Consider the following 20,163-nt stretch of genomic DNA (forward strand, 5'->3'; position numbering starts at 1 on the left):
GAAGGCACTCCGCGACCGCGGGGAACTCCAGGACACCGGGCACTAAGTTTGCACTGAGGGTGTGGGGGATACCGGGGGACAGCGGGCACTAAAGGCACCGCGGGACCGTGGGGAACTCCGGGAGACACCGGGCACTACAGGTGCACCATGGCCGTGGGGGACACCAGAGGCCACCAAGCACTACGAGCTCAGTGGGGCCGTAGGGAACAGCAGAGGACACGGGGCACTACAGGCACAGCGGGCACTACAGGCACATTGGGGCCGTAGGGCACGCCAGGCCATATAGAGCACCAGTTGACAGCAAAGGGCAGCAAGGCACACCAAGTGTCCACCGACACAGCAGGGTGTGCTGAGAGCCACGAGGCTCGGAGGGACGTCAGGTGACAGCAGGGAGCACCAGGGGACACGAGGCACACCAGACACCCTGGGCTGTGAGGAGCACGGGGGAGCAGCAGGTGCCACAGCACCCCAGGGGCCGCGGGGCCACGCAGCAGGCAGCGGAGGCGAGCGGAGTTCAGCGAGTTTAATGAGAGCAGGACAAGCCCCGACCCCCGCCCGCCCCCCCTCCTCCTCCCCGGTGCCCGGCCCGGCCCGCACCCCCCGGGGCGGGTGCCCGCGACGCCCTAGTCGACTTCTTCCATGCTGCTGTAGGAGGGGGCCGGGCGCTCGGCGGGGCTGGCGAAGCGCTCGGGGAGGCCTTCTGCGGCCAGCGCCGGGGCTCCTTCGGGGGCCAGGCCGGATCCGAACGGCACCGGGGTCAGTCCCTGCAAGCAGAAGGTGGCCGTGAGTTGGAGAGCGCGGCGCTGCCTGCCCCTCTCCTCCCGGCCAAGGCCCCGCAGAGCGGGCTCCTGGGTGAAGCGGGGCAGGGGGGAAGGCAGCGAGCCCGGAGCAGCCCCGGAGACCTGCCCGAGCGAGGAGAGCCAGGCTGCGGCACGCTCAGCCCAGCCCCGCTGCCGCTGCCTCGCCCTGTCCAGCACCGCTGCCCCCGGGCTGCCGCAGCGTGGGCTGGGTGGAACAGCGTCCCAGCACGGCACGGGGCCAGCAGCAGCGAGCCAGGGGGTGGGCGCTGACCCCTGCCTGGGTCTCACACGCAGTGCAGGGCTTCAGGGGGGTGTCCAGAGCCGGGACCCCCACCCGGAGGCAGGCAGGTGCAGGCAGCAGGCCCTGAGCCCCGGGCTGCAGCCCCAGCAGGAGCAGAGGTCACCCCAGAGGCGCCGGGCGCTGACTCAGCCCCACGAGGCCAACGCCGTGGGCGCGCGGGGGAAGCCACGGGCCGCGGGGCAGCAGACAATGAGGCGACTGTTCCAGGACAAGCAGTTCCTGACCGCAGGGCTCACCGCGCTGGGACCCGCGCGTGGGGAGCTGCAGGAGGGGCGTGGGGCTGAGGAGGGGGGAGCCGGGGGGCCCCCGCAGCCCGGCTCAACCCCCCCCTGCCCTGTGAGGAAGGGGCCCCAGGCAGAAGTCCCGGAGAAGCGTGCTCCTGCTGAGCATCCTTCCTGAGACAGCCAAGGGCACTGCCGCCAGGACAGCAGCGGAGACGGAACGGAAGTCACAGGGCTCTGAAGTCACCTCGCAAACCCAAACACACCCGAGCACCGCTCAGCCAAGGGCAACACGTCTCAATGTCAGACACCGCCGGCGCTGCAGCCCTTGTCCCAGCCCCGCGGGACAGCGCGCCGCCGGCCCCCCAGCACCCTGCACGTGCTGCAGCTGCTGCCCCACGGGCAGGGCCCCACGGGAGGGGCAGGTAGGGCTGTGCCCGGAGCCTGCTGCACCCAGCAGAGCCTAGGGCAGGGCTCCTGCAAGGGCTGGGGCCGCGGGGCCAGCACAGGGGGCTGGAGAGGGACACGAGCACAGGGAGGTTACGGGCACCTGGTGGGGGGCTGGAGCTGGCTGCGGTACAGAGCCCGTGCCTGGAGCCGGGCTGCCATCAGACAGGAGAGGGGGGCCACGTCTCTTTGGAAAACCTGCCTTTATTAACACCCCCCCAGCACGCAGGAGAGCAACGCTGCCAGCACCGCCGCGAGACACCGCCCTCCTGCAGCCTGGGTCCTACCTGCCGGCCCTGGCCCCGCGCCTCTCCCGCAGCACAGAGCCCTCAGAACCGAGGTGCTGCCCCCAGCCCCACGCCGGGGCACACAGCAGAGACCCGGCCCCCCCTGGACGCAGGCAGGTGCAGCCCCCGCAGGTCCGTGCTTGCCACAGGTGTCCCAGCGCCGTCTGCCAGGCTCCCCCAGGGCTGCCTGGGTGCTGCTGAGCTCTCCGGGTGAGCAGGGAAGTTCATAAGCCCTTGGTGACGAGCCCATCCCGTCCCAGCACAAGGGACAACTGTGGCCCGGGGGACGCATCTCGTGCCAGCTCTGGAGAACACGAGGCTCCTGAAGCAGCGCAGCGGCACGCGCAGCTGGACCGTGGACCGTGTCAGGGCATCCTGTCCTCGCAGCAGCCTCGGGGCAGGGCACTGCTCGTTCCCAGGAGTGAGCGGAGACAGGCGGAGTTCCCCGGGGCAGCGGCACTGTCCCTTCCTGAGCGGCACGTAGCCGTGGGGCCAGCCCTGCTCGGAGCCCGCAGCCAGGGCGAGGGAGGGCTGAGGGGATCCTGGTTCCGGGCTGTGCCTTGGCACGGCTGCGGGCCAGCCAGGCGGCCGTGCCAGCTGGCACGGGGGATGCCAGAGCAGACAGGCAGGAGCCGACGGCCCCACGTTTCCCTCGGCGAGGCCCGATGGTGCCCTCAGCGGGCGAGTCCTTCCCAGAGGGCTCTGTCCTGCCGCCTGACGTCTTCGTCGCGCGGCGTCCTGGCACGGCGCGTGCCCCGGCGGCCCCGCTCCTGCAGCTGGCTATGTGCCCGTGCCTATCTCCAGCGGGTCTGGTAAATGAGCGGGTAGAACACGTTGAGGAAGAGAGCCACGATTGCGGCCGTGGTGGCCAGGACGAAGTATCTGACGCAGCCTTCGTCCGGGTGCTGGGGGGTGCCCGGACTCCTCTTCTGGCCACGGGGCCTCCAGGAGTTTCTCGCAGGCCTTTGGGGAGCCTCGAGCTGCAGCTCTTGTTCTTCAGCCTCCAGTTCCTGCCAGATCAGAGAAGCCTGCGATGTGGAAACCTGCGTCAGCACTTGCAGAACACAACGGGCAACACCCCTCGCCATCCCCCGGGGCAGGCGGCTGCCTGCGAGCCCAGTCCCGTGCCCCACCAGCCCCCGCCTCCCCATGCAGCGCGGTCGCGCCCGCCCCTGCAACTCCTGGGGGCTGCCGGTGCTCGCGGCGCGGCCGGGGCTGCCGGGCGGCGTCTTCGCAGGGCTGCAGGGAGCCGGCGGCTGGATCCCGGTGGAGTTGGAGCTCTGCTATTGGTGGATCCAGGCAGGCGAGGGGGCGGGCAGCAGCCAATCGGAGGCCGGCTGTGGTGATCCCAAGGGGATTGTTCAGGTGGCGGCCAATGGGGGCGTAGATCAGGGTAGGAGGCGCGGCGGCGGCACAACCAGTCCCAGCTCTCCTTCGGCGGGTGGGGATCCCTCCAGAGCCAATCGCAGCCCAGCTTCCCAGTGGATTCCTGCAGGCAGCCAATCGCAGCCCAGCCCTTCGCTGTGCCGGTGATCATGCGGGTGGCCAATCAGGACGCAGGTCTCCGAGGGCACTCAGGAAGGTGCAGGTGGTCCCGGGGGGTCAGGGACCCGCTCAGCCCCAGCACATCCAACGCACACCAGCACCGTGCAGGATCCGGCGCTGCCAGCACCCCGATGGGCCCCGGGGGGATCCGGTGAGCTGCGGGGCACACGGTGATCCCCGGCACTGTGGGGGCCTCCCACGGGCAGTGCAGTATGCATGGAGCAGCCTTGCTATGACCCAGGCCACCCGCAGCTCGCGGGGCAGCTCCGGGGCGCTCACAGCCCCTCCTGGCCCCACAGGCAGCTCCGGGCCCCAGCTGGGAAGAAGAGCCGAGCCGCCCAACCCACAGCTGCGTGACGGCAGCCTGGGCTGGGCAAGAAAGCCCCAAGGGGCGCACGCGTTGGGCTGTGCCACAGCTGAGCATTGTCCTCAGCCCCCGGGGGGCCAGCACCGTGGAAAGGGCTGCAGCACAGCGACCCAGGGGAGCCTGGCAGGCAGGCGACGTGCTGCACCCCCAGCCTAAGCCTTTGTTTTTTTTGACATTTCGGCAGAGAACAGTCCAACCAGTCCCCGTCGGTACGTGCTGGAAGTGCCCACCCCTCCCAGCCCGCCCTGCAGCACAGCTCGCTCCGGCAGGTTTCTCGGCAGCACCTTGCGGAGGCTTGCAGGCCTCTGGCTTGGTGCTGGCAGCTGCCTTTTCTGCACCCAGCGTGGCCCTGGGCTGGGTCCCAGCAGAAAGCGTCCCCCACCCTGCCCCGAGGAGGCTGCTTCCTGGTGCAGCCAGCTCCTGATCTGCTGCTCTCAGTCCTTCCCGGCGCAGTGCAGAGCCCGGCTCCCTCCTGCTCTGATGCCCCAGCGCAGCTCTGTGCCCTCCCACCAGCGCTCCCAGCCCCGTGGCTGGAACCAACTCTCCCACCGTCCCTTTGGGATTCACCCATCCCAAGATCACGGTCGCAACAGGACAAGTCAGACCCCACAGCCCAGCTGGCACAAGCTCTTCAGTCTCAAGGAGAGGCAGGCACCAAACCACGACTGCGCCGGGCTCCGCGGGGCCCTGCAGGCGGGCGCATGCACGTTTCAAGGCTCTGCGGCTCCATCGGCGCTGGGAGGGACGCGAGCTCTCACCTGACTGGCAGCAGCTTCGGCAGAGGGGGTGCGCTCGGCTCGGTGGTCTGGGGGGTGCCCGGGCAGGGGTCTCTCCACAGGAGAGTTCCTCCGTCGGTAGAAGAGGACGTAGGCGTATCTGGTTACCACCTGGCTCTCGTCCACGGTGGTGACTGTGCTGTCATCGAAGAGCCGCCAGCCTGCGAGGAGAGAAGGGTTAAGCAAGGAGAGCGTCGCCAGCTGCGGGGGAAGGAAAGGGGGGCGGCGAGGGCAGCTGATCCTCACCCACGTCACTGCGCTGGCTGTTCTTGTCGTTGGGCAGGCGGGCGTACGCCGTGTAGTGCCCGCCGATCATGCCTCCGTAGTGGTTGATCACAGCGTACAGGTCATACATGGGCAGCTGCTGCTCGCCCTTCCGGCCGATGCAGAACTTGCTCAGGTCCAGGCTCCTAGGGAGGGACGAGGGGACGGTCAGGGAGAGGCCAGGCGGCGGGGCAGCACCCGCAGCGCCGTCCCCAGATCGTCCCCCGAGCTCTCACCGGACGGGGAAGTCCACCATGTCGTTGATCTTGTCCCTCCAAATAAAGCTGCGGAAGGAGAAGCGCTTGAGCTGGATGATGAGGACGTTGGGCAGGCGCCACAGCATCAGCTGCTTGGAGGCCTCGCGGTGCTGCTTGCACTTGGGGCAGTACCTGCGGGAAGTGCGTGCTCGTTACCAACGTGGGGAGAGCCTCGGGTGTCTGCGCCCCACGCCGCACTCCCCCACGCGTGGATCAGGGGGAGCAGTGAGGGACATCTCCACCCCCCCTGCCACGGGCAGGCCAGCACAGCCCCGCGGAGCGCTGGCGTGGCTCCCTGCTGGCTCCTGGCCTCCCTCCCCAGCACGCAGCCCAGCATTCCTGGCTGCCAGGAGAAAGGGCGTGCAGGAGCGGGCAGCTCCCGGGAAACCCCCGCTGCTGCCTGGGCCCGCGGGCTGGAACGCGCTGCGCCGCCGTCCTCACCACGCTTCCTCCGGGGCCAGGACTTCGGGCTTGGTGAAGAGGTTGAGGCACTGCTCCAGGGTGAAGTGGCCAGCCCGCGCCGCTTCGCTGGCTGAGCCCGGGTCTTCCACGCACTCCAGCTCCTTGGACTCCACCAGCACGAACTCCTTGAGGCGCTCGTTGTTCTTCCACACCAGGGCCAGGGAGCAGTCGTCTGTCAGCTCCAGGGGGGCGTCACCTGTCGGGGGGGGCACACCTCACACGACTGCCCCCCGGCCAGGCCACGCCGCCCTGCCTGGACTAGGAGCAGCCCTGCCCAGCCCAGATGGGTAGGATAAACACACAGCAGGGCCAGGAGGGCACAAATATCCCTGCCAGGTTCCCCAGCCCAGGGTGGCAGCGCCCCACAGCCAGTGTGAGAAGTGCTCCTGGCAGTGTTTATGTGACCAGCATCTCTTCAGACAGGTGACCCAGCCACAGAGATCACTGTCCCTCTGTGGGTGCAGGGGCTTGAGGGGAACGGGTCTATTTGCTCAGGGGAACAGGCGCATTGTGCCTGAGAAGAGCTTCCAGGCAGCAGGCACCAGCTCCCATGCCAGACGCAGCTTTTATTGTCCTGGGACCAACAGCTCTCTGGGCCAGGAGCCTCTCGCTCCCTGGCCAGGAAGATCCACCACCACTCTCTCTGCCAGAGGCCACAAGGGAAGAAATGGGATCTCCCCGGGGCTCTGGGCTCACCTTTATCTTCCAGCTTGTACTCTTTGTTGGTGGCATCGATCTTGTTGATGTAGAACTGCGTGGCGCGGGCGCTCAGCGAGTCTGGAGTGTGCTGGTACCCAGGGATGGCAGCTGCGGACAGGCAGGGACAGATCTTTGGTGGCACTGCCCGCCCGCCCTGCATAGGGGCCAAGAATTCGCAGTGCCCCCACCCCCACCTCACATGCTACGGCCTTGCAGGGACACAACCACGTGCCCAGTGTCCTTGACTATTTTTAGCAGGCGCCTGCCCCTGGCAAGCTGCGCTCCCTCTGCCTGCCTGCCTTGCCCCTTCTCTGCACATTGCTGCCATCCTGAGACGAGTGGCTGGAAACGTGACAGCCGGGCGGCCAAGCGCGAGAGGCTGCTCCCGTGCAGCTGAGTCAGAGCGAGGGAAATGAGGGAAACGAGGGAAACGAGGCGCTCACAGCCCCCAGGGGCTCAGCCTCCCACGGGACTCTGGCAGCCCCTGCCTCCCCGCCCCTCTCCCGCAACAGCCCGGCCTCCTCCCAAGTCAGGGCTTTGCTGTGCCGCACGGGCTCTGCCAGGGCAGGGCAGAGCGTGGGCTGGCAGGCATTCCAGGTGGGGCAGCGCCGCCAAAACACGGCTCCCACGGCCTCCAGGATGCCTGCAGGGATCTCCGGACCAAGCCACGTGGAGAACACAGATGGGGCGGCCTCCCACCACAGCAGGGAAGGAGAATTGCTCCCTGTCTTTCCCGGGGGACGTCCGGGCTCCTGGCACAGAGAGGGTTAGCACTGCAGCACCTCTTACCTTCGGGTTTGAGGGCTCTCTCATAGGACGGCTCCTTCTCGCAGCAGCTGTCGCCCTGCGACTCCACGTGCTCGGAGAAGCCGGAATCCAAGCTCAGCAGGGAACTCCTGGCTGCCAGGACCTTGCTGCGGACGGTGCTGCTGTCACCCAGCTCTGGATGCAGCTCGGGCACGGCCGGCGAGAGCGGGGGCTCCTGCAGGAGGCCGGACGCCCTGTCCCCGTCCCCCAGCTCGGGGGCAGAGGTGGCGGCTGTGCAGCTGCTCTTGGCCAGGGGCTCCGGCTTGTCGGGGAGCAGCGGCTGCAGCCCCTGCTCTGGTGACATCCGCCCCAGCTGGAAGGGAGGCTGGAACACGCTGACCGAGTACCTGGGCAAGGAGGGGACGGTCACGGCAGGCCGGGCACGGGGCTGGGCTGGGGTCAGGCAGGAGCAGCCCCCCCCCTTCCCTGCCCCCTCACCTCGCGTAGCCCTCCAGCAGCTGGGCCAGGCGGGCGTAGGTGAGGCGGGACTCCGGCACGCTGATGAGGAAGGGGAAACCGATGTTCTCAGGGCGGCACAAAGCCTTGTGGTCTGGCCAGTGTGTCTTCTGGCATGCCCTGTAACACACACAGCCCCCGTGAGCCCGGCGGGAGCTCAGTAAGGCTGGAGGGGTGCAGCTGGGGTGAGGGGAGCGCTCAGAGCCAGACTGGCTCCGTCCCAAAGGCCGGGCCCATCCCACCCCCTCCCCGTGGGTTGAGCTCTCCCGTCAGAGCAGGAGACCCTCCCTGCCTCCCCGGCAGGCACCCAGCCAACTCACACGTTGCAGTAACCGACTCGGTAGCACCTCGTGCAGCGCCTGAGCTTCTCTTCCTCTGACAGCTGCTTCTTCTGGCAGGCTGCACACTTGGCAACGGGGACGCTGGGTACCTGTGGACGCTGCAGGAGAAAGAACCCCGTTGGGCATGGGAGGGCACCTGGGCTCGGCAGGCCCTTGGTATGTTACCCTGGTATGTCAGCCCTTTGTGCAAGCCCTTCTGTTACTCTCCCCATCCCGTTCAGCCTCCCTGAGCGCCTCCCCCCTGCTCACCTGCTGGACCTGCAGCTCCACGACCCGCTCCTTGGCCAGCTCTGGGGACAGCACCTCGAAGCAGAGCAGCAGGTCCGTGGGGCAGACCGTGTCAAGACAGTGGGACGGCAGGAACATGCGGTGAAAGCGATTCTTGATCACCTGCCAGGAAAGCAGTGGAACGGAGCCATGTGAGGGCTGCCTCGTGCTCAGAGGGCCGCCCTGCTCTTCCTCTCCCTAGGAAGGCACAGATCTGAGCCCCCCCCTGAACTGTGGGGACAGCAGCACCACAGGGATGCTGTGCTCTGCTCACCACCCCACCAGGGTGGCACCGCTTGCCCCACTGCTGTGGCCCTGCCCTGCTGAGCAGGGATCTGCCCGGCAGCACCCAGCACACGACACTGCCACCCGTGGACAAAATCCCCCCGTGGAAAAGGGGCTGCTGATGGCAACGCTTTCTGTGGGCGACCCAGGGGCACCCACAAGAACAGTCCATCGCTTCCTGGCCAGCTGGAGCCCTCTCACCTCTGCCAGGCGCAGGTTCTCTGGTTTCACACGCACACTGTGGGCCACCGAGTCAAGTACCTCCATGGCACTGGAGTTCTCCTTGCTGATACTCACGAGGAACTGCCACAAGGAAAGCGCCCCGTTAGTGATGCCACACCAAGGCACGTGGGCCTTGGCTTCGCATGAGGCTCAGCCCGCTGGCACAGGACCCGTGGCACCTCCAAGAGCCCTCTCAGGCTACCTCCCCAGGACAGTCAGGGTCCTTTACCTTGATAGGTTTCTTGTGCGGCTCCTTTGCAAAGTAGTAGACAGTCAGCACCTTCTGCTTCTGGGGGAGGGGCACGGGGAGGTACAGGAAGGGGTCGAAGGTGATGGACACCTGCAGGCATGAAAGCACGCTCAGTACTGGGAGCTGTTTGTGGCTGAGATCAGCAGGGCAGCGGTCCCAGCAGGCCTGAGAGCTGCCCCTGCCCCGTGAGTCGTGCTCTGAGGGTCTACGAGTGGGGGCTGGAGCCTGAGGCACAGCCAGGACAGAGGCAGGGCCTCCAGAGCTGCCCTACCTTGGAACAGACTGGGCACACCAGCTTGGATTTGTACTGGCCCTGGAATAGGTCCACAATGAAGGAGTCATTCCTCATCTTGTGTCGCTGCCAAGCCTCCTCAGCTACCACCTGCAGGGAGAAAGGGCTCAGCGCTGCCCTAAATCACAGGGGACGGGGCTGCCGTGCAGCACCCAGCGCTCCCAGGTGCATCTTTACCTCATCGGGCCTCCCATCTGAGTCGACGGTCTCTGTGTAGGGCTTGTTCTGGATGCGGTTGAGATCCTCGTGCAGGCCATCCAGCAGGAAGGCCATGAACTCCTGAGCATCGTGCTGGGCGTAGCCAGTGAACTGGCTGGCCTTGCTGGCCACGATCGCCTGGGGGAGCACAGCCGTCAGCCCTGCTGGCCCCACGCACAAACAAACCTGCACCCACCCCACTCACAGAGCACCAGGACAGCCCGGGGCCCTCAGGGGAGCGCTGGGAACCCCCAGCTGAGGAGCAGCCGGCAGCTCCTGGGGAGCTTCGGTGCCTACCTTGAGTTTAGAGGGCTGGAAGGCATGGTGAGTGCCCTTCCACAGCGCCCGCAGCAGCATGGCAAAGCCGATGGCCAGGCGGCCCCCCGTCCCCAGTGGGTTGTTGTAGTTGATTTCCGACTCGAAGGACCGATCTGTAAGAGATGGAGGAGAGTGAGGGTGGCTGAACTGTCCCCGGGGCTGGGCTCTGCTGGGCTCCAGGCGTGTGCTCACCGTGGAAGTAATCGCGCAGCTCCCGGGTGTTGGACAGCGACTGGATGACGCTGTTCATGAAGCAGGTGTTGCCCAGGTTCACCAGCCCCGTGAAGCCGGGCAGGCACACCTTCTTCTTCTCGTCCTCATCCTCGTCGTCCTCCACGCTCTCGGTGCTCACGGGGCTGTGCGTCATGGGGGGCACCATGCAGGTCGGTTTGGGCTGTCAAAGCAGAGCTGGGTGTGAGGGTGCTGCGCGCCAGGGGTCTTTGGGAACACCGCAGGAACCTGACTAACCGAGGCACCCCGCAGACAGGGCTGGTCTGGAGCCACACACCACCTCCCACCAGGATCGGGACAGCCAGGACAACTGCTGTCCCCAGTTCTGCCAGCTCTGCCAGGAGCACCGCCACCTCCAGAACAGTTTGCTGCCCCCCACTTGCCCCCCAGCCAGGTGAAACACGGCACAGCTCCACTCACCGAGGGGATGTGAGGCTCTTGCTTCACCGCCACGTGTTCTGGGGCCGTACGGGCTGCCACACCGTCCAGACCCCCATCCTCGACGCGTGGCTTCTCTTTGTCGCTGGCTCGGGCTTCCTCTTTGCTGGACAGGGGGTGCTGGTTACTGCCCGGGGGGGTCTTATCCAGAGGGGTAGGGCCTGTAGGCATGGCAACCTTTGCACCACCCACTGCACCTTAAAAAGGGGGAAGGGTGGGCCTGTGGTTAGCAGCACCGCGGGCTGCCCACGGCAGGGCTGAGCTGCTCAGCCCATGCTCACACACGCACGCAGGCTCTCGCCCTCCCCTCTTCCCAGCGAGGGAGGGGAGCAGCAGTGCCCTTCCCCAGCACTTGGCCCACCTGCCCCGCACCTCTCATCCCTCTCCCTCCCCACAACCCCGTGCCAGAGGGCCCGGTGCCATCCAGGCATTGCTGGAGGTGAGGAAGGCGCCCAGCAGGCAGGTAGCACGAGGAGAAGGCAGGGTGCAGACCTCGTGTGGCCGGAGCCTCCAGCCCGCCCCAGCGCTGGCTCTGGCGTTTCTTCAGACAGACATCAATGCGAGACACCGTGAAGTTGTACGTGCACTGGTCCGGCTCAATGAGGTTCCTGCAAGACAGGCAGCAAGTGAGGAGTGCCCCAGACTCCCCAGAAGCTTCAAAGATGCTAAAAAGCCTCTGTTGGGTAGGGCCACAGCCTCCTGACTAGTGTCAACCCCAAGGGGGCCTTCATCAAGCAGGACAGACGTCCCCAAGCCCAGGCACACAGCACGCAGAGGGCCCCATTCCCAGCAGATCCGTTCTGCCCGACTCCACATGCCCCCTCTAGCAGGACACCCCAGCAGAGCGCACACAGGCTGGTCTGGCTCTGCCCACGAGAGCTCCAGATCAGGCTGCGGGCAGACTGCAGGCAAGGAAGCGCTGGGATTTCCTTCTCTGCCACCATCCCAGGTCTGGAGCACCTGGTGCAGCACGGTGTGAGAAATGCAGATCGTGGCTGCGAGCCCAGCTGCTGAAGTGATTGTGCCCTGCACAGAGCGGCCAGCTGGGACCGGTTCCTGCTCCAGTTCTCAGCTCCCTCACCCCGGTGCTGGCTGGAAATTTGGGACCATACCTGAGCTTCACCTGCCACCGGAACACCGTATGGGGCCCGCAACCAGGGTGGAGGCGAAGGAAGTTTACGTCGCTGCAAAGAAATCAGAATCAAGTGAAAAGAGGTGAACAAACAGAGCAGCCTGGATGCAGCCAGGAGCTCTGCATCAGCTTGGTGCCATCCCAAGGCACGCTCGTACCTCGTCTGGAACACCAATGTGAAGTCTTGCTCCCGAAACAAAACCTTGGAAGTCTCCTTGTGAATCTCTTTCACGTAGACGTGCACCACCACCAGGTCATTGCCTTTCTCATACGAGTCATTCTTGACAAAGGTCAGGCTCACAAAAGGCTCTGGCTCTGAGCAAGGAAAGCCACGGAGAGAGGTTACCCTCCTTGCAAGCATGTCCTTCCCAACCAAACCAGCCTAGGGACACCCGTGGGCTCCAGCCACTCACCATCAGCTGCTGCTTCCAGAGCCACGTCGTCCTTGGACCAGTCCCTCTTCTCACCGTCCCTGCCCAGGGGAGGGGTGGCTGCAGGGATGGCCTTGGAGCTCTCCCCCAGGACGGACGCGCAGTCCCGGCCCCGCGAGGCCTCGGCGGGGCTGCTCGGCTGCAGGACTCTCTTCTCCACACAGGTGGCAACGCGGTGGGGGAACACCTCTGTGGTGGCTGCAAGAGGTGGCATCTCCACGGGAACGGTCTCCTTGGCCAAAACCACAGCCTTTTGAGGAAAAAGGAAGCGGTGAAGAAGAGACAACTTCACAGCCATGTGCCCCAGCCAGGCAGGCACAGCCTCACCGTGCCCACACATCCCACCTGCCCTGCTTGGACCCCTGAGCTCCACAGCCTCAGCCCAGCGATTGCAGGTTCCCCCTGCCTGGGGCAGTGTTAGTTACCAAGCCCTGGACTTTATTTCACCCCATCCTCCACCACAGCCAGGCCCAAAGCAGCCCTCAGCACCACCCAAGGCGCCCAGGAGCCCATCTCATCCCGCAGGGCCGTGCCTCTACACGAGGGCTGGGGGAGCACGGACCAGCCAGGTCCTCAGGTACCTTCTCCAGTGGTGGTGCGAGGTCAGCCAGGGCCGTGGGCGCATCGCCCTGGCCGGCTCTGCCGTTGCGGCGGCTGCCAGCCCTCCCGCCGTGCCCCTTGCTGGGCTCCACGCTGCCGGTGACTCTGGCATTGGGCTCGTCTTCGGTTGGAGCCACTTTGAGGTAAACTGCCCGCTTGGCGCTGGGGCCACTCTGCGTCCCTGGGCTGGCTGGGCTTTTCCCTCCCAGGGCCTCGCTTCTTCCCTGAGCGCGCTTGGGGTTGGAGGGCTCCCGCCGGGTCCTCGGTGGCTCTGTGCTTTCAGCCCGGGGCTCTTCTGGGGCCAGCTCTGCAGCAGCAGCCTTCTCCTTCCCGTTCTCCCAGCACATGGCCCCTTTGGCCAGCTCTTTGGATCCATCCTTCCTTCTCTTCTGTCAAAAGCAGGGCAGCACAGAGGGGAGATGTGCAGGCAGCTCTTTGCAGCGCCTGACCCTCACCGCCCCTTCCCTCAGCCAGCTCTGCCAGGCTGCCCACAGTCCCCCAAAAGGCAGAGCTCCCCCCTCCTCTTACCAGAAGCGAAGTCCAGGTGTGAAGCGGGATCTTCTTCTGAAGCACCAGCTGCAGGAAGTTGCCCTTCTTGCACTGGACCTTGCTGCAGGAGCCCTCGATCTCCTCGTAGAACTGACAGCTCCACTGGCGCCCATCTGCAGTCAAAGAGGGCCGGCACCTCAGGCAGCAGTCCACCCAACCCACGGCCCTCTTTCACCTGCCCCAGGGGCCAGAAGAGCGCTCGCCCAGAGCCAGAGAGGCCGCAGGCAGGCTGCCACCACACCCCAGGAGCCTTCAGGGTAACGCCAGCTCCCTGGGGTTTGCTTTGTACATCTGGCTGGCCTCCTTCCCGGAGGGAAGGCCCTGTGTCTCCCTGCCCCAGGGGCACAGACACTTTTCCAAGGGATACCCAGCGCCGACTCGATCTCCCCAGCGAGCAGGGGACAGCCGCAGGCAGCACGGCAGCGGGCACCTGTTCGCTTGGCAGAGAGGAGCCGGATCCTGCCCCCCAGCCCTCCACCCTTCTTCTTTTACGCTGCTCTCCTATCAGCCTGGCTGGAGCAGTGCCAGCTGACAGCAGGGCATTGCCTCTGAAGGAAAGGTTTCGTGCTGGCCTGGAGCAGCCCCACATCCAGCCCGCAGCCACGCCAAGCCCTGCTGGAAAAATATTTGCTCTGCTGCCCATACCTGGCAGTTTGACCACGCAGTCGGTGTCGGTGAAAGCGGCATCCACGTCCTCCACCTTCAGAGCCCCGCTGCCCAAGTTCAGCTTGACAATGATCTCGTCAGCGTTCTGCTTCCAGTCCAGCAGCAGCTCTGCGAGAGGGAGGAAAGCGTTAACGCCAGTCCGGGGCACGAGGCCACGGTGCACACACACCTGGGCAGGGGAGCACGAGCCCGGACGCACGTCTGCTTGAAGGAGGTCAGCACGGAGGACACGGAGCATGCCAACAAACCGAGGCACTTGGAACCCGCTCTTATCAGGCCACGAACGAGGGCCTGAGCACGTGTTGCAGCAGGTCAGGTGAATCCCAGTGGGAACCAGAGAGATCAGAAGGCAGAAAGGCTTGGCCCAGTCACGTGCGGCGCCACGGCTGGGAAGAAGGGGCGGCTCCTGCCAGCTACAAAGCGATCGCTGCTTTCCCAGGGAACGAGGAAGCCACAGAATTTACTCTGGGGGATTCAAGTGGACTCTGACCACAACCAGAAATTGCCACTTCCCTTTGCATATGCAAATCGGGCAGCTCAGTTGCAGTCATCAAGAGCACTGTACTCCTGCCAGGTAGGCGCCGCTAACGCGGCTGAAACACGGGTGGGCCAGCCAGCATGGCAAAAGCATCTCGTCCAGGGAAAAAAACAGTACAGCAGCATCCCTCCCTGCACACACAGCCCCATCAGGTGTCTGCCAGGCTCCAGGGCTGGCCAGGTGGCATCCTAAAATCTCCAAAGGCAAAAAAAAAAAAGCTGACGTTTCCTTCATTGCCGTTTGGTTTAGTTCCACTTTCTGTGTCAGGATGGGGCTCTACTCTGCCCGTCTCAAGGTGGGGACGTGGAGCCAAGGCAAAAACAGTCAGCAGCACCTGATGGGTGACGTGGCCAGGGACCTTTCCGCCCAGAAACCAGCAGGAGGATGCTGGCAACAAAGATATCCCGGGGCTGTGCTCAGGGGCACCGTGACACCCGGGCCAGGAGCTGCCTGCCACGTGCCCTGGGGCCTCTCCTTTGCAGAGGGCCCTGCCCACCACACGTGCCCTGCTCTGGGGAGGCTGCACCCTGTTAGGAGGAGCACGGGGCGAGGGAGCACTCGGGTTAGTTCTGGCAACGACAAGGTGAGAGCTCCGGGTCCCTCGGCAAGGGCGCTCGGTGGCCATGCACTGGCAGCCAGCTCACACCTCCACTTACCCTCCTCCGAGTCCCTCTCCTGGGGGGTCTCAGCCTGCTCGGGCTCAGGGCGAGACACTGGTGGGCAGAGAAGCAGAGCGCAGGTGGGTCTGTTGTTCTGGCACCTCAGAGCACGGGCTGGCACTCCGACACCCCAAATATCACACAGCGCCAGACCTCTGCCCAGGATTTCCATTCTGCACGCGCTGCTCGTTTCCTTCCTCTGCCCCTTCCACCTCCCCTACAGCCCCGAGCCCTGCCCGCAGCAAGCCAGACCCCACAACGGGTGCCGTGCCCCCCACTCCTCTGCAGAGTGGGAGCAAAACAACCTCGCTGCGCCGGGCAGGCAGCGCTGCTTCGAGGCATGTCTGGCTGCGGAGCTTGTGGTAACTGGGCTGCGAGCCCTGCCAAGTCTCTGCTGGGCCACAGAGGAGAGGCTCTGCCTTGATCCTACACAGAGAGCCCGGTGTTTGGTTGTGCTCAAACCCATCCTGCTGTAAGGAGAGAACCTGGCAGCCCAGCTGCACTTTAACATTCCCAGTGCTGTGCAGCCTGCCAGCAGCCAGGGCTAAAACTTCCTTGAGCTCAGGCCGGGGAACCGAGCAGGTCCCGATTAGGACCTGACACTTAATCTCTGCTCCCTGCAGAATTACCTCTGAGAGCCAGCAGCGTCTCAGGGTCAGCTCCACCCGCACAGGGCGCTGTGCTGACAGGCAAAGGGTGTCAACGTGACAGCACCTTGTCCTGAAGCACGCAACCAGTGACAACGGGAGCTGCGGTCTCCACCCCAGAGCACCCACAGGGCTGTCGCTGCCCTCCTCGGCAGGCTCCAGAGCAGCAGGAAATCTCCCTCGACCACTGCAGCTGCTGGTGGAGCCCCTGTTACACTGCACAAAGGGGATGGAGGCAGCACAGCCCACACCACAGCCCCCACGAGGGCAGGAGCCCCTCCACGCTGGGTGTGGGTGCCCCGGGAGGCAGCACAGCCCCTGCAGAGAGAGGAGGCAGCGGCGCTGTGCTCGCAGTGCCCTGGGGTTTCGCCCTGGGGAGCGTTCCAGCAGAGCTGGGTAAGCGCTCTTTTACCTTGGCCTATAAATCACTGGGTTATTTTGAGGCTGCAGCAGTCGGAACGCGGCGGGCACAGAATCCCAGCCATTTGCCAGGGCCACTGCTGGAGGAGGAACCCGTGCTGCCTCCTGCCCGCAGGCGCTGCCCGCCCAGCGCAGCAGCCCGCACCCGGAGCACTTTTTGTCATCGGATCCGCAGCGGCCGGGGAGGGAACTGCTGCAGAGCGCCCGTTTCGGCGCCTCGCCTCGCCGTGAAGGTGAGGCAACAGCCCCACCCGCAGGCTCTGCGCCCGCCTGTGGCACCCAGGCTGGGGAGCAGAAGCGTGTCCAGCTGCGAGGGCACCTGCAGGGCTGCGGGCTGCTCCCCCTAGCCCAAAGCAGCGACTGGAAACAGCCACCGTCAGCTCCAGGCTTCAGCTGAGGGCAGGGAGCCGACCTCCCTCACATCCCTGGGGCTAAGCAGCACCCAAAGAAAGGAGGTTACAGGTCCGGGGAGGACACCGTGCCAAAGAGGATCCCGTGGCAGGGTTACAGGAAGCGATTAGTTAAATCTGCTTAGCCCGGCAGATGGCTGCAGGATCCCACCCCAGGGGGCCGAGAAACCATCATGTGGGGGCTCTCACCTTCCTTGCTCTCCTGGTTGGCTCGGTCCTTCTGCTTCTTCTTGTTGGTGGCGTCGTCCAAGCCCCGAGACACTCTCCTCTGGCCGGGGGCATTGGTGCTACTGGACATCTTCAGCCGTTTGGAGGACACAAACGGCCCGCCGGGGTCGGTGATGGAGTCTGGGTCAGGGGTGCGACGTTTTCTTCCTGGCCCAGCTATCTTGGCGACTCTCTGTGGTCAAACTCTCTGGCAAGGAACTAGTGGCCTAAAGAGAGGAGAGAGCAGGCGTGGCAGGAGGAGCAGGCAGAGGAGGCCCAATGACATCAGGACCCTGCTCCCTGCCCCGGCACCGGGCCCTGCGGGACCAATGCCCTCGTGTGACCTGCGGGGAAAGCCCCGCTGGGCGCAGGCACCCCCCTCACCGCAGCTGCTGCAGTGCTTGCTGCCAAAATGAGGGCTCCTCCAAGCCCCCAGCACACAACCAGCAGCCTCCTGTACGTGGCAGGCGTTACAAACCCTGAAAACAATCATAACACTCGTGGCTCCTGCCACAACAGCACCCAGGGGAGCAGGGGGGTGAAGGGAGCCCCGAACCATACAAGCCAGCCCCCGGGGTCAGCCGGGACAGCCTGGCTCGGGGCACGGGGCAGGTCAGCTGCTATTTCGGTCAGGCAGTGCCCGTGTGAGAGGCCGGCTACGGGAGAGAGAACCGCCCTAAGAAGGAAGCGGGGGGGGGAGCAGCAGCAGCAGCAGGCCCGGGCCGCTCTCTCCCCTGTGCCAGAGGCGAGCAAACCTCCCTGGCACGGCCCGAGCTCCTCCCTCCGCCCACCAGCACCTTGCATATTCATCTCCCGCCGGCTTTACAGACAGCGCCAGCAGGGCCCGGCTGGAAACAAGACACCCGCGCTCGGCGTGCCTGGAGAGAGGGCCGGGCGTGCCCCCCCCGGCAGGGTCTGCGAGCTGCGGGACCCAGCGCCCGGCCGCTCTGCTTCAGGTGCTCGGGACAGAGCGGAGCTGCCGCGGCCTCCCGGAGCTGTCCCCGTGGAGACGGAGCCAGCAGAGGGTTGGGAAGGTGTCCCGGAGCCCTGCTGAGCTGTGCCTGGCTCCCCTGCAGCGGGAGCAGCCGTCCCCTGTCACCCCTGTGCCTGCACGGACCTGGTGGCCCCTCTCGGGAGTGTCCCCAGCGCCGTTTGCGTTCCAGAAACCCCCGTGGCAACGAGCGGCCACAAACCTTGAGTCAGAGCCACCAGCCCCCAGAGGGAGGTGACGGCACGCTCCCACGGCTGGGGCAGCCCGGCCCCACGGCAGGCTCTGCTCCCAGAGTGTTTCTCTTTAGGCCAACCTGTCCCAGCCACCAAAACCCCTCCAAACCAACTCCAAAGCTCGAGGGCTGGGTGCCCCCAACTGCCCCAAAACCCCACAGCAGGGAGGCCTGAAACAACCCGGGAAGGGGATGCTGAGCGAGGCCCCGCAGTCAGCCCAAAGAGGGGAGGGAGCAGACATGGGACAGCAGCAGCACCACCCCCTGAAGGCTCCGGGTCTCGCTGTAAGGCAGCAGCACCGCGGGTTCTGGCCTCACCAGGGGGCCAGAAGGGACCTGGCAGCTGCAAACGCTGCTGGGCTGAGCGGGGCCGGGCCCTCTGGCATTAGTCCCTGCTAATGGCACTGTGGGACAGCGACAAAACGATTCCCAGGGTGCCAAACGCTCCGCCAGGCTTGGCAACCGCCGGCGAGCTGCGCCCGCTGGATGGCTTTTGTTTCTAGGGGGAAACCTCAGAGGGGCAGGAAACGAGAAGCAGCCACAGGGCCGGGCCCCGCTGCCTCCAGAGGCGGGGTGCGAGGCAGGACGGTGACAGCCAGCCCCGAGTGGGGTCCCGCGGGCTGAGGGGGGCTGCCGGGACCGCGGGTTCTCTTTGGGGGAAGCCGCTCGCTGCCCCCGGTGTAACGGGGCTGGCAGCAGCCCGGGGCTGTTGCGGGAGCCTCAGGGCTTCATTCAAGCGCCAGCAAAGCCCCGGTTGCTCTCCCCACGGCGGACACCCCCCGGGAGCAGCGGGCAGGCAGCAGCGGGGCTCAGCACCCCGGTGCCCCCGGCGCAGGGCTCCTGGCGCTGCCGTTACCGGGAGCTCAGCCCTGAGGCTCAACCCCCCGGGCACCGCACGCGGGGACAGCCCGGCCGCGGGGCCGCCTCCCCGCGCCCCGCCCCGCTCCGCCCCGCACCTTTTGTCCCGGCACCGCGAGCACGGAACCGGGGCCGCCTCCCCGCCGCCAACGGGGCCGGTAACGGCTGGAGCTGGGGCTGGGGCTGGGGCAGCACCGGGCACGGCCCCTCCCCGCTCCCCGCCCCCCCCACCCCGGTGCCCGCGGCCTGCTCCCGGCCGCGCCTCACCGAGCGGCACCCGGCGGCCGCGGGGCTGAGCGGGGAGGCCGGCGGCGGGGAGAGGCGGCTCCGCCCGCCCCGTGCACCCCTCCCCGTCCCGTTCCCGGTCCCGGCCCCGTTCCCGGCCCCGTTGGCGGTGCCGGCCCCGCCCCGCCCCCACTCACGGCCCCGCCGCTCCGCCCCGCCCCGCGCGGCCGGCACCGAAGTTCCGAGCGGGCCCCGCTCCGGAGACAGGCCCCGAGCCCCGTGACGCACTTCCGGAAGCCGGCGGGCGGCCCCACGTGACGAGGGAGCGCGTAGGGGAAGGGAACGGGGGCGGGGTCACGTGACGAGGGAGCCCCGGGGCCCGCTCGGCTCCGCGGCCCCGCCCCCGCGGCGCCATGGAGACGGCGCCCGCCGTGACGTCATCGCGGCGCTGCCGCGGGGAGACGCCCACAAGGGCGGGGCCCGGCCCCCGGGGCGTCGCCATGGCAACGGGGCGGCCTGCTGCGGCCTGCGGGGCACAGCGCCTGGCCACTGGGCCACCAGCACTGCCATGGCCCACAGTGTCACCTAACATGGCCCCAGTGCCACCAGCCCCACTGTGTTCCCAGTGCCACCAGCCCTGACATGTCCCTAATGTCATCTGTCATGTCCCCAATGTCATGTGCCATGTCCCCCAGTGCCATCAGCCTTGCCATACCCCCTAGTGTCGTTTGCCACGTCCTCCTGTGCCACCAGCCCTGCTGTGTTCTCCAGTGTCACCCATCTTGCAAAGTCCCGCAGTGTCACCTGCCCTGTCCCCATGTGTCACCAGTCCTGCTGTGTCCTCAGTGTCACCTGCCATGTCCCCAGTGTCGCCAGTCCTGCCCTGTCCCCAGCCACCCCACAGCCCTCACACCCAGTGTGCCACCTGTCCCCCACATCAGACCCTCCATCACAGCCCCTCAGACAAGCCCTAGTCCCACTGTGTCACCTGTCCCCTCCCTGTCATCCATGCCCACAGCAGCCCTACCTGTCCACCCTCAGCCCCACAGCATGGCACCCCGCCCCAT

The 20,163-nt window shown here is 66.3% G+C and overlaps 1 protein-coding gene across 7 annotated transcripts; it reads right to left on the reverse strand.

Moving 5' to 3' along the window:
- Positions 1–506: 506 nt before the first annotated feature.
- USP19 (ubiquitin specific peptidase 19) lies at positions 507–18,936 on the reverse strand. 7 transcript variants are annotated; one of them, XM_084531039.1, is made up of 26 exons: positions 16,773–16,996; positions 15,104–15,160; positions 13,889–14,017; positions 13,223–13,356; positions 12,676–13,083; positions 12,077–12,344; positions 11,822–11,978; positions 11,644–11,715; positions 11,024–11,139; positions 10,514–10,728; positions 10,055–10,256; positions 9,842–9,975; positions 9,524–9,682; positions 9,326–9,436; positions 9,034–9,144; positions 8,784–8,885; positions 8,280–8,420; positions 8,010–8,128; positions 7,672–7,809; positions 7,216–7,580; positions 6,424–6,534; positions 5,707–5,923; positions 5,245–5,397; positions 4,991–5,154; positions 4,727–4,905; positions 507–764 (listed from the first exon to the last, which is right to left on the reverse strand). In XM_084531039.1, exons 1-26 carry the CDS (start codon positions 16,879–16,881, stop codon positions 624–626), a joined length of 4,212 nt encoding a protein of 1,403 aa, XP_084387165.1. In that variant the 5' UTR covers positions 16,882–16,996; the 3' UTR covers positions 507–623. The 7 variants fall into 7 exon arrangements, with proteins under 7 accessions (XP_084387165.1, XP_084387161.1, XP_084387164.1 ...); XM_084531035.1 differs by lacking the exon at positions 507–764 and adding an exon at positions 1,958–3,084 and having other exon boundaries at positions 12,676–13,080; positions 16,773–18,936; XM_084531038.1 differs by lacking the exon at positions 507–764 and adding an exon at positions 1,958–3,084 and having other exon boundaries at positions 10,514–10,692; positions 16,773–18,936.
- Between the last annotated feature and the right edge of the window lie 1,227 nt (positions 18,937–20,163).

The sequence above is a fragment of the Aythya ferina genome, assembly GCF_964211825.1.
Source record: "Aythya ferina genome assembly, chromosome: 10".
Lineage (NCBI taxonomy): Eukaryota > Metazoa > Chordata > Aves > Anseriformes > Anatidae > Aythya > Aythya ferina.

Coding starts and splice junctions, on each gene's coding strand:
- USP19 (XM_084531040.1), bottom strand. CDS start 16,881: ATGTCCAGTAGCACCAATGCCCCCGGCCAGAGGAGAGTGTCTCGGGGC. Junction 7,581..7,671: donor CTGCTGGAGGGCTACGCGAG/GTGAGGGGGCAG, acceptor CTCCTTGCCCAG/GTACTCGGTCAGCGTGTTCC. Junction 3,085..4,726: donor CCGAAGCTGCTGCCAGTCAG/GTGAGAGCTCGC, acceptor TCCACATCGCAG/GCTTCTCTGATCTGGCAGGA.